General features: G+C 39.6%; 1 protein-coding gene across 1 annotated transcript in view; it reads left to right on the top strand.

Annotated features, from left to right (window-relative positions):
• Nucleotides 1-13,063, top strand: part of NPHP3 (nephrocystin 3) — a 29,941-nt gene extending 16,878 nt beyond the window's left edge. The window contains exons 17-27 of the mRNA XM_009570420.2: nucleotides 1,097-1,261; nucleotides 1,771-1,868; nucleotides 2,717-2,839; nucleotides 3,186-3,375; nucleotides 3,520-3,761; nucleotides 4,157-4,232; nucleotides 5,359-5,486; nucleotides 8,495-8,735; nucleotides 10,633-10,758; nucleotides 11,619-11,734; nucleotides 11,935-13,063. Coding sequence (XP_009568715.2) covers nucleotides 1,097-1,261; nucleotides 1,771-1,868; nucleotides 2,717-2,839; nucleotides 3,186-3,375; nucleotides 3,520-3,761; nucleotides 4,157-4,232; nucleotides 5,359-5,486; nucleotides 8,495-8,735; nucleotides 10,633-10,758; nucleotides 11,619-11,734; nucleotides 11,935-12,115 — 1,686 coding nt within the window. The 3' untranslated portion in view covers nucleotides 12,116-13,063. The remainder of the gene's footprint in view (nucleotides 1-1,096; nucleotides 1,262-1,770; nucleotides 1,869-2,716; nucleotides 2,840-3,185; nucleotides 3,376-3,519; nucleotides 3,762-4,156; nucleotides 4,233-5,358; nucleotides 5,487-8,494; nucleotides 8,736-10,632; nucleotides 10,759-11,618; nucleotides 11,735-11,934) is intronic.
• The last annotated feature ends 112 nt before the right edge of the window (nucleotides 13,064-13,175 follow it).

Genomic DNA, 13,175 nt, shown 5'->3' with positions numbered 1-13,175 from the left:
ATTCAGAGATTACTCTATTATTAGTATAGAATGGATAATTTTATTAATCTAATTAAATCTGTTGCATCGCTATAGAACATGACTGTTTTGCGTTAAATTTCAACTAAGTCATTGTCTCACGAAACAAAACAGAGTTTTTCCATGATGATGTGATATGGAATTAGCACTTTCTTGCTGATCACTACCCTGATACAATGATTAACTACATCAAGCATAGTAAATATAATCAGAACATTGTGTCTTGTGATTATAGGACACTACTTATTAGATTTCTGGTTCTTCATCCTACCTTTGCAAAATTTCCCTGCTGTGTGGAACGTTTTTTTGATTAAGACGTGATAATCAGTAATTGCTGGAAGTTCTGTGGTACAGTGTAAGACCTTCAGCGTATTTTACTTCGATGGAAGTTCCTTAATGGAGTTATTCTCCCTTAGCATTATAGAGGAAAGTCTAAGGAGACGTGTTTGTCCCAGAGCATCCCGTTTGATGCTTTATCTATTAGAATATGAATCTATTAGCTCTGAGGACTGTTCTTCGAAGACAGAAGAGGGAAAGGGCTTGCGTGTGCACTTTTTCCCTTGCCCGATGAAGTTATAAACTGTGATACAGGCTGAGAGAGTTGGGGTTGTTCAGTCTGGAGAAGAGAAGACTCCGAGGAGACCTTATAGCAACCTTCCAGTACCTGATGGGGGCCTACAAGAAAGCTGAGGAGGGACTTTTTACAAAGGCATGTAGTAATAGGACTAGAGGGAATAGCTATAAACTGGAGAGGGGCAGATTTAGGCTAGACCTAAGGAGGAATTTCTTCATGATGAGAGGGGTGAGGCACAGGAACAGGCTGGCCAGGGAAGTCATGGATGCCCCATCCCTGGAGGTGTTCAAGGCCAGGTTGGATGGGGCCTTGGGCAGCCTGGTGTAGTGGGAGGTGTCCCTGCCTATCACGGGAGAGTTGGAACTGGATGATCTTTAAGGTCCCTTTCAACCCAAACTATTCTATGATTCTATGATACACAGTATTTTTCTTGGAATTTCACTGTAACTAAGCTCTGTGGCAAATACTGGTAACTCTGTAAAACATTTTTTCTGCTTTATGTAGATACTGTGCATCATCGGTGTTAGCCACAATGGTGTGAGTGAGTCAGAGCTGATGGAACTTTATCCTGAACTGTCTTCTGCGGTCTTAGCCTCGCTCGTTCACAGCTTGCACAAAATGTGTTTGCTGACATATGGATGTGGGTTGCTGAAGTTCCAGCACCTCCAGGTAAATTTTGTAATGATAAACATATGCAAGTGGAACTTCACCTGATAAGCTCCCACTAGTTTTTAGATAAGTTCCTTGTTACTAGGTAGGCTGTGATGTTTGCGTTTGCTCATCTGTTTTCTTTAACATCTGGTCTGCTGTTAGAATCACCTTGAAAACTGCTAAAGCTGTGATACCGTTATCGATCTGTATTATTCAGCATTTGAAAACACAGCTTTTCAAACCTTCAGAAATTTCTGGTCTTATTAGTTATTAATTCCATGTGGCCTAGAAGACACTGGTTCCAGAAAACCCAAGAAGGATTGATGTATAAGTGAATATTATCTGAATAACCAGAGCTTTAGTTTAATATAAGACAGTCTGTTTCAAGTGCCTTTGTCATCAAAAGAGGTTCAGTTCTATAACACGAAATATTTCAAAAAGAAATCTCGTGTAGTGCCCTCTGTATCATCAGCACTTAATAAACAAATTAAATGCATTCCCTTTCTCTCAATTATACTCTCTTTCAGGCTTGGGAGATGGTGAAACTAGAATATATGGAAGAAGGTGAAAATGTTATTTCTGCTTATAGACAAAAACTCGTGGACTATTTCACTATGCAGCTAAGGTAGGCCAGAATTCCTTAGGATGTGCTAAACTGCAGGCTTTATGCCTCTTCAATATTTTTATTTTCTTCATGTAGCTCCTTTGACTCAGTTTAGTAAATTATTATAAAATAATTCTGCAAAACCCCGGTTGTCAGTTTAGCAGTTCATTATTGACAAGTTGCTTTTAAATTTTGGAAAAGAGGACTGTGGAGGGAAGTGGGCATACAGTAAAGCTATCATGTGAAAAGGGTGTGAATTTATACCACATCAGATGTTTTGTGCTAACAGACCCCATGTGGATTTTTAACGCCCGGTAAATGCTAGGAAATCTGAGGTCGCTTGGAACTTTAAAAAGGAACAGAAGACTACTTGGGTTCAGCAAGCAATTAGCGCATACACAAGTGGAGGTCCAGTAGAATAGCAGAACAGCTACCATTTCATATCCAGCTTAAAAACTGATCTGTTTTCACAGTCCTGAGCTAGGGTGTCCCAGTTGTGGGCTACTGCTTACTGCTCCTCAGAGCATTCACTGTTGGGTAGCAGAAAGCCAAGAAGGCCACAGTGTGCCAGGCAAAGGAGGCACAAGGGGACAGTGGGCAGCAGCAGGGTTGCAGTCCTGCCAACAGACACAGATTAGCCCATGTAGGAGGGAGGAGCAGCCTGCTATGAGGTACCTGGGGGTTCCAGTGCCCTCCAGGGTGAAATTAAAATGAAGATGTGAGAAAATGGAATATGTGGGTCTTAGAGTAGTCTGTCTGTTTAGACATTCAGGTATGGCAAATGTATTCTTGCCTAGTTTTCACATTAAATTGACAAGTTCTGCTAGGTCTCTCAGAGTTTTAATTTTTATTTGTTTTTCTTTCAATAGTCGGGACCAAGTGACTTGGAGAAGTGCAGATGAACTTCCCTGGCTCTTCCAACAGCAGGGTGATAAACAAAAGCTACACAAGTGTCTTTTGAACCTTTTTGTATCCCAAAACCTTTACAAAAGGTACAAAGGTAGCCTCTGCTTTGGCAGTTATAAACATTTGAAAGTAATTTTTTGTCAATAAAACTAGTAGACAACCGATATAGATTAAATGAACCTAAATAGCAGAGCCTGAAATGCTAAATGCAGTGGTTGTATGAATCATCTCTTTTTATTCTTCTGTTACACCTGGGGGTTGGTCAAGGGATAAATACTGCCATTGAACAGTGTTAGTCTCCATGGATTGTCTCTGTAAACACTGAGCCAAAAGACAAAATTCATGCATATGGACCTTTTCTCTAAGCTAGCATCAGTCTGAATAGAGGGGAATCAGAGATAAGATGAGCTTCTTATTTCCTTGTTAAAACAGGGGACATTTTGCAGAATTGCTGAGTTACTGGCAGCTGGTTGGGAAAGATAAGAGCTCTATGGCTGCTGAGTATTTTGACTCTCTGAAAGAATATGAAAAAAGCTGTGAGGGAGAGGAAAGTATGATCTGCCTGGCTGATCTTTATGAGACCCTGGGACGGTTTCTTAAGGACCTAGGTCTTCTCGGTCAGGTAAGTACATTTAGAGATTGTTGTAACAGTAAGGAGGCAAATTAAGGAGAGCTCAGTGTGTGCTTTCTGCTGCAGTTGTTAAATTATTGTAGCATACAGGATGCTGCCTGGTGCCATCGTATTTTGTGAACTTTGTTGTTACAGGCTGTAGCTCCTCTGCAGCGGTCTCTGGAGATACGAGAGACTGCGCTAGATCCAGACCACCCAAGGGTGGCGCAGTCACTCCACCAGCTAGCAGGAGTTTATGTTCAGTGGAAGAAGTTTGGGAATGCTGAACAGCTGTATAAACAGGCACTGGAAATCTCTGAAAATGCTTACGGAGCTGAACATCCTCGCGTAGCCCGTGAACTTGATGCACTTGCAACCTTGTACCAAAAGCAGAACAAGTAAGCTTAACTACTCTACCATTTTGGTAAAGAATAACAGCAAAGAATTTTCTTCCTGAAGCCAGAACGTTTCATTGGTTCTTATTCAGAGTTTCATAACTTCCAATGCAACAAGGAGCATTTCCTCCTTATTCTTGCAGCAGGACACACAGTGGCGGCCAGGCTTTTGCTTAGTTTTCCAACAAATTTCTAACAAGTTAGAAATAAAGGATTGACTGATCCCAAGCATTTTAAGTATTTTTATCTTTGACAAAAAGTGTAAATTCCTTCAAGATTCTTAAATTCTCCTCAGATTTGTTCATTCAAGTAATTCAGAAACTTTCCAGTATACCCAGAATATTCAGAATGATGCTGTATTTGGCATTCTTTCTAATGCTGTGAATAACTGTTTTCAGATATGAACAAGCTGAGCAGCTGAGGAAAAAGTCTTTCAAAATACGCCAAAAAGCAGCAAGGAGGAAAGGCAGTCTGGTAAGGAAATGCCTGATATTTAATAAAAACGCAAGGCGTGTTGCAGCTTTGCTGGTCTGACGCTCAAGTGCTTTTGATAATTGAAGGCATAGGTAGTAAAGTAGCCTAGCAGCAGCTTTGCTAGCTGCCCTTTCAACTCTGCTGGAAGTGGAGATGAATCAGGACAGCTGGTATGGAACTAAGAGAACTGGAAAAGAAATAAGTGGATATATGCCTTTTTGGGAGTGCAGAATTACTACTAATACAGCTTGCTGTCAAAATGGCAATAGGCATAGGTGTTCTCCAGAATAACTGAAGCATTTATCCTATAAATACTATTGAACACAGTGCTTACTGCAGTGGATAATCCCAGTAATAATATTAGCTGTCATACTGAGTTTTTCCCTACTTTTACTTCTGTGTTTTTCAGCTACAGAGTTCCTCTGGTCATTCTCGAGATAAGGGTTTGTTTGCCACAGAATGTCTGAGCTATAAGAGTTCAGTTAGTAACTCCAGAGCTCTAGTTGTAGTTCTAATGAAATTAGTGAAAAGCCATAAAAATGTTGCTATTTCCATAGTGCTTAAATACAAATGAATTTGGATCCTGAAGATTTTGTCTGTTTTTGTAATGAGTTCTGCTGCAGAAATATTTTTATTAGGACTACAAAGGTAAGAATAAGCGGAGTGTGTAAGCTGCACTTGTTACTTGTAATTCACTTAACACAGAAGCTTTAGCTTGGCAGCCCATTTTACAAAGATCCATGTCAAGCTTTGAGTAATATATGTTTTTGTAGATGGCATTTAGGATAGGAGATAAACTTGATTTTAAGTTTTGACCTTATAAACTTAAGAATTTAGTCTGAATTGGTTATTTGAACTGCAGAATTTAAGCAAGTCAGCATGTGAGATATAGGAAAAACAGAGCTTTACAACACCACAGTAACAAAATTCCAGGAAGCATGTTTGGTGAAATTCATTGTTAAATTGCAAATAAGCAGAATGCCTGTGTGCTGCTTAGCTTGAAAACAGAACTTGAGTAGGATTAGTTTGCTCCTTTGGCATGAAACAGTCCTTTTGTTTTCTGTCTTCAGCTGTACTTTTAAAAAGCAGTGGTGTTTGACTTACATTACCTTCTGCTTTGCTGTAGTGTGGTTTTGCTCTCCTGCGTCAAAGAGCCCTGCAGCTGGAAGAGCTCACGTTAGGCAAGGATACACCCGATAATGCTCGAACCCTGAATGAGCTTGGAGTCCTTTATTACCTGCAGAATAATCTTGAGTAAGTTGTTTTAGTTGTGACACATCCACTGAGTGTTCACATAGCTCTAAATAGAAGCAAAGCATTAAGAACTAGCATTACATGTAGACATATGATCAGTTGCTCATTATGGTGCCGTCCCTGATTCATTGTACTGGTTTTAGTTTACTGTGAAATTCGCTCATATTTTCAAGAGTAGATGCTGATAGCATGTCTCTACCAAGTCAGTGCATTTTCTGCATGCAGAATTGATGTTTCACAATTAAATTTAAGCTAGCCTTCATTGCAGATAGCAGTTCTTTCTCAAAATTTATACCTCCTCTACTCAGCCTCACTATTTTGTGACCATCCTTTGGCGAGTTCATCCTTGAACAGCAGGTTCATTGTTTCTCTGTGCAAAAAACTCAAAATGCCAGTATTGCAAGGAATCATGAGTTAAACATTCACTGTGCTTGTAATCCTTAGGCTCTTACCCTGCTGGCCTTTTTAAAGGCAAAAGAGGACAGAGCAGAACAAATGTGTTAAAAAAGCAGGGCTGTTACAGAAGGAGAACAAAAGTTGCACAGTGATTCTTATTGTGTGGTTAGCCATTCTTCACATCAGCTTCCTCAGTCCACAGAGTAGTAGTCTAAATCTCTGTGTTCTGAGAGAGTTGTAAAGACACGCTTAAACCCTCCTCAACTGAATATTTTAAGAGAAGAAGTGCACAGCAACAAAGCACAGAGTAACTTCTGGAAGTAGTTTTACGTTCTTCCTGTGTCTGCTGTTCATGTCACCAGTAGTTGTTGGATAACTACAGAAGTATATCACAATTTAGGATCTGCACACAAAATCTCTGTTAAATGCAGGACCTTTACAGTGAAAAACCTGATTTTTAACAGGTGGAAATAGGGGGTCTTTTGTCAGGTTACCCCCATGAAATCACACCAAGCTGACTGATTACAGAGGAGTGATACATAAATCTAATATCTAATCTCAGACGAGATCATTCTATATTCCACATTATTCATATGTAGATCCTGTCCAGCTGAGCCTAGTTCTAGAGTAACCATACCTCCACTATTTCATAGGTGAGCAAAAGTGCAAACTTTGTTCTTTTGGAGGTTTTCATTTTTTTAATGGATATTGCGTCTCTGTTTTGAATCAGAAAACCCAGAGGGACCTGGACAGGCTGAAGAAGTGGGCCTCTGAGAACCTCATGAGGTTCAACAAGGCCAAGCGTAAGGTCCTGCACCTGGGTCGGGGCAATCCCCGTTTTCAGTACGCGATGGGGGATGACGTGCTTGAGAGTAGCCCTGCAGAGAAGGACGTGGGGGTGCTGGTTGATGAGAAGCTTGACATCAGCCGGCAATGTGCGCTCGCAGCTCAGAAGGCCAACCCTATCCAGGGCAGCATCAAAAGAAGCATGGCCAGCAGGTCGATGGGAGTGATTCTGCCCCTCTATTCCTCTCTTGTAAGACCTCACCTGGATTACTGTGTCCAGTTCTGGAATCCTCAACATATGAAGGATACGAAATTGTTGGAATGGGTCTAGAGGAGGGCTACAATTATGATCGGAAAGTTGGTTGACAGGCTGAGAGAGTTTGGCTTGTTCAGCCTGGAGAAGGCTCCAAGGAGATCTTATAGTGACATTCCAGGACCTGAAGGGGGCCTATAGGAAAGCTGGAGAGGGGCTATTCATAAAGGCTTGTGGGGGTAGGACCAGAGGAAATGGGTGTGAACTGCAGAGGGGCAGATTTAGACTGGACGTTAGGAAGAATTTCTTCACCATGAGAGTGGTGAGACACTGGCACAGGTTGCCCAGGGAAGCTGTGGCTGCCCCATCCCTGGAGGTGTTCAAGGCCAGGTTGGATGGGGCCTTGGGCAGCCTGATTTAATGGGATGTCCCTGCCCAGGGATGTCCCTGCCCAGGGCAGGGAGGGTGGAACTAGATGATCTTTAAGGTCCCTTCCAACCCAAACTGTACTATGATACTATAAGATTGAATTTTTTGGATCATTTGATAGAGTTAGAATTAAATCAATGGCAGAAAGTTATCTCACTTTGTTAGTTGTTATATCACACATCATCCTCTAGCCCTTGCAGAGAGTGAACACCTTTTGACACTTGAAGAGGAGCTCCAGAATTGGACCTACTATTCTTTGTGTAAATGGTCTTTTTTTCTCTATCGTGAAATGTTTTTTTTTCCAATTTGCTAAGCTGACCTTTTGGGAATAGTGTCACACAGAATTTGTGCGTGTGTCAGACCGTCTGTAGTCTGTATAACAGACTGCCTAGTTATGATGGATGCTGCCTGTTTTATGTGGGGATTCCCCATTGTTCATGATAGAAGAACTGCTTACATCTCTCATGGAATAGTAGTACGTTACTCCAGTGAGATCGAATATGCCCTTTGTCAAGGAAATGCTTGACTGGTGGCATTACAGAGTCTCCTCTACTTTGTCACTTCTAGACAGATTCTACTATGAGAGTGTAGCTCATGACATATATAAAACTCCTTCCAGTTTCACTCCCTTTGGTATGAAAGCTGTCTGATGAACCTGTAGTGTGTTATATTTTTTTAAGTTACCAGAAAATGTGTGGTGTGTCCAGAACCTTTACCTCACATTCCACTACTGCTTTATCCATGGGAGTGCGACTGCTATGAGGAGTTGCCCAGAAGTCAGTAGCATGTTTTGAATAAGGAGGGATTGCTTGCGTATCTGAAGATGTAGGCTGAATTAAAGAAATGAGCAGCTGTTGGGGTAGGGTTGTGTTCACTGAAACCTGCTAGACTGCCATTTCAGTCCTTTACAGCAGGGCTCTGTTTACATTCTTACAGTTAACATGTGTAACAGGACTATGTCTGGAATGTGTAGTTCCTCATTGCTTGAATGAATTGCTGATCTGGCATGTGCTTGTTGAAAGAAGAGTGAAAGTCCGTTACCAGGTGTCAGGATCCGAGGCAGTTTATTCCATTTCAAGTAGCCACTTCAGCCTGTACAGATGTTACCAGCTTTAAAATATTGCTGAATGGATGTGTTTGGTAGGACAGCAGAGCTTTTCCTGAAGCGCTCCTTGGAAATGAGAGAGAGAGTCCTGGGATCTGACCACCCAGACTGTGCACAGTCTTTAAACAATCTGGCAGCCTTGTACAATGAGAAGAAGCACTATGACAAGGCGGAGGAACTCTATGAAAAGGCTTTAGATATCAGGAGGAGAGCACTGGCTCCAGATCATCCCTCCTTGGCTTATACTGTGAAACATTTGGCAGTGTTGTACAAAAAGATGGTAAGTACAAGCCTGTTACCTTTTCTTATCACCTAAATGAACTGTAAACCCTTGCATTGTTAGAGTCTTCAATCCAAAAGGAGTCAGGCATGGGAATTGTGTCAGCTATTGGTGTTCTATGCACATGCGTAAAAGATGTAGTCAAGCAGCCTCAGACTGTTTCCAAAAAGCCCAGGAGCTTTTTTAAAACACACTTTGCTTAAAGAAAAGCCATTTATGAATAATGTCTTCAGTGTCCTGCATGCTTATTACTCACAATGAAGAATTTCTGGTTTGCTTTAAAGCTAGTGTTTTGGCTGCAGTAGGGAAGGGATTCCGAGCTGTATTTCAGTTCTCTGTCTCCTATGTGACATCCACATACAGAAGTTTGGTCAGGTGTGTCTTGATGGAAAAATCATGCTTTAGTGTGTAAGAACAGTCCTTTTCACTTGACCTTGAACTATAGTCAAGTAACTTGAGAGCCCATGAGGGAGATGGTACTTTACAAATAAATTTCTCCAACTTATGGTGATTTTGTGAAAGATGAGAGTTACTCTCCTGCTAAATACACTGCTGGGAATAACTTTAACAGTAGTCTCTGTTTCACCATTTTGAAACATTTAATGAATACTTGTGTTTGCAGTTGGTTGTTCTAACCACTGAGCTTCATCAGTGTAAAAGTGATGTAAGGTTTCCAGCTGTTGAACCAAGATCAAATTCAGATGATGCTGAGAATTTATTTCTTCTGTATTTTCACATTTTACCGTTATTCAAAGAGAAAAATGTCCTTGAGGATAATCCCTTGATTCAAATGCTCCTGTGTTTTTCCTCAGTAATTGTTACCTGCTATTACATGCATGAAATTGTTTTGGCTCGCATGTTCTCTGCTCGCTTGAGCTTCAAATTTTAGTGCTGCTAGAAACGGCAAAGCACTCAATATTTGCATCAAACAGCTCTTTGCTGGTTTGAAAGGGCATAAATTAAAGTTCATGGTGAACTGCTGACATGAGGAAGAGAAGGAACAAGAATCAGATGTAGAAAATCACAATTTTTTATATATAAATATTTATTCCAAATGAATTACTGATCATTTTCAAACTGTGGCATGGTGATGCTATGAAAAATGAGAAAATTCGATTTGAATGTTGCAGTTACAGTAAACTGTTATCGAATAGAAGTTTGTGGTATTTCATTTCTAATTGCTATTAAATGAGAAAATTTACATTCTAGTAACAATAGAAGCCTAAGCGTACTTTTGAAATATATCCAGTTAATGTGTGAGCAGATTTAAATTTGGAGGGAAACAAATTTGCTGGAAAAATAATCTACAATAAAAATAATTGAACTGTGAGAGGAGCATTTTGGAGAAACCAAAGTCAAGAATCCAAAACCTCAGTATGGTGAATGGGAAGAAACAGGTAGTTGAAACGTCATTCAGCACTGCAGCTGCTCTAGAGAAGATGATGCAAACACCACTTTATTAAACAGAAAAAGACTCAAAAGTTAAGGCAGCTACATTCCCATTCTTGTATCACCAATAAAATTTAGGCCCTTTAGGATTAAAAAGTAAGTTCTGATGTCATTCATGGCACAATAAGGAGATTATTTGCAGTACAACTGAAAATTCTTAACAGCCTTCTCAACAAGACGTTTATGGGGAAAGAATTAATTTAGAAAAGGAAGAAATAGACATAGGTGAGAACACATTAACTGGGAGCTGAATATGCTTGGTATTTTGGAAAATCAGGTCCTAATAAATATTCCTGATAAGCAACCTGTGCAGAGCACAACTATGAATTAATCAAGGTTAAACCCTTAGTCTGGAAACATCTTCTCCAAGGCTTTTTGTTTAAAATGGATTTTACTGTTAGCATTTTGTCATACAACAATGGAATCATTTTCTCCCTGTTATTTCTAGGGAAAGCTTGACAAGGCTGTTCCTCTGTATGAGCTAGCGGTTGAAATTCGACAGAAGTCATTTGGCCCAAAACACCCCAGTGTAGCAACTGCTTTAGTAAATCTGGCTGTTCTATATTGTCAGATGGTAAGTTTTTCATGTCTTACATATTTATCCTGACTTAAGCTTTTTTTTTTTATCATTTATACCCAAAGAATGCCAAAGAAACTTGATCATATTTTAAAAGGTTCCATTTAAAAAATTGAAAGGATATTTGGAAAGGAGAATGAGTGCAGGGAACTGGTAATTGCTGTGACTGGTATTTCACAAGGACACTCAGGCTAACGCTCTTCAGATTATTCAAAATGCCCAAACGCTTTATAAAACGAGAGCTCGAGTACAGCATTTTCAGTGATACAGTGGTTATCACAGTATGATGGAACACAGCTCTACCGCTGAAGTAGAGGGAAATGTAATCCTTGGAAATTTATGCCTGTAAATGAAGATTGCCCACCTTGATCAACTGGAATTCTCTGTAACTCAAAATCCAAGAAGGCTATAGACTTTCTAGTCCACAACTGATTCAAAGGAGATGCCATCAACCTACCGAATTCCTTACTTGGTGTCAGTAGGAGTCAGCTGTAGATTGTTTTCTTGTTTTCTTTATTTCTGCAATCTGCATATCTGATTTTAATCAGGTATTAAAGCTGCCTTAGGTAAAATCAAAGAGCATTTGGTAACTCAGAACTTTCAGGACTGAGATTTTCAAAACAGCCTAGAAAGTCCAGACCCTAATTATGATAATATTAGTGGACATTGCATTTGCAAGCACAAGCCGATTGCTTTGACAGTCTCAATTATCATCCTCATCTGTCAATAGTCCCAAGAACTCAGTACATTTTTACGGTTAAATATAATGAGTATCAACACATCCTAGATGCAGTGTTGGAAAAAAAGAATAGCTAATGTGATACACATCTGTAACAAACACTTTCTACTACCCAAAGAAAAAGCAGATTGAAGCTTTACCTCTTTACGAACGTGCGTTAAAGATTTATGAAGACAGCTTTGGTCACATGCATCCTCGTGTGGGGGAAACTCTGAAAAACTTGGCTGTGCTAAGGTAAGATTCTATCCTTTAGGCCCCTAAAAGCAAATTACTATAAAAATTACTGGATTAAACAAAACATCCTGTACTTGTGTACTTATTAGGAAAGCAGAGAACCTTAAGTGCATTTTGTTGACATTATGGTGTACATTTCAATTTAAATGAATTGAGAGACTTATTTGCTTGTTTCAACTTCATTTTACTCTTCTCCAAAGCTATGAAGGGGGAGACTTTGAGAAGGCAGCTGAACTTTACAAGAGAGCCATGGAAATAAAAGAAGCAGAAACTTTGTTGATAGGTGGAAAAGCAACTTCTCGACATTCATCGAGTGGAGATACATTCAGCTTAAAAAGTGCATTATCACCAAACCTTTTCCTGGAGCATGGACAAAGGTGATACAAACCTGCTCAAAGAAAAAGCAGCCTCTACTGCTATTTTAAAGTAGACGTAACATTATTAAGATGATCTATATTTTTCTGGGTTAATGTACTACTTGGGGACTGACACCTGTCTTCACGAATGGCAGGGAAACAGATGTTGAAGTTTGAAATCCTTCTATGTTAACTTTGCAGACTATGGTACAAAGCAAGCTTCTTTCATTGTATATAGATATGAGTATTAGTTATTAGACCAAGTTATGATGAATACCAAACCCACGTGGATTTGATACCTCTTTGTCCAAGTGCCAAGATTATAACAAGTTGAACCGATTGTATAGACTCTATGGGGTAGCTCTTATTTCTATATTGTAATAGCCTGGCTTAGAGGATTTGTGTATTTTTGTTTCATCAATCCTTTCTGCCTTTTCAGAAGCTTGTAAAGTTGTTTCTAAAGAAAGTAATTTTTAAGAAGTCAAAATACTTTTCCACTCGAAGTTTCACCTTCAGGGCGATTTCAGCTTTACGCAAACTTACATTCAAGAGACTTGTACAAAAATAACTGGTTTCCTCAGGAAGCAAATCCAACTAAACTTGTCATCATCTACAGTTAAAGCTGTTGTCAGATTCATCTGTGTTCAGTAAAAATACTTTCAGTGAGGAATCGGAATGAAAATGCTTATGGCCAGGTTCCCTGTTGTTAACTCTTTAGTGATGCTTTCACTATTTAATCTCATTGTATCCCTTAAAATACAAAACTTCTTGTATTAGCTGGAAAAACGTTGTGATACAAAACAATTTGCCATCACATAAAGAGCTGTTAATCCAATCTACCTGCCTGTTGTATTTCTTAGTACCCTAGTCATGCAGGAGTATTGTCTGAGGTGTGTTCTCATTTAGTGCATAAATCCATGAACCAAATTAAATACACACTAAAAAAACACAAATGGTTTAAAAATTGAATGAAACTTCACGATATTGTTTCAGAGGGAACTGATGTAAAGATTTATTTGATCCAGTCTGAAAAATGCAAATGGCCTTTACCTCAAAGGGGTGCTTATTTTCCTCAGGTTTTTTTT

This window comes from Cuculus canorus, chromosome 2 (assembly GCF_017976375.1).
Source record: "Cuculus canorus isolate bCucCan1 chromosome 2, bCucCan1.pri, whole genome shotgun sequence".
NCBI lineage: Eukaryota > Metazoa > Chordata > Aves > Cuculiformes > Cuculidae > Cuculus > Cuculus canorus.
Note: the sequence above shows the minus strand (reverse complement) of the source record. Positions and strands in the feature narration are given on the sequence as shown.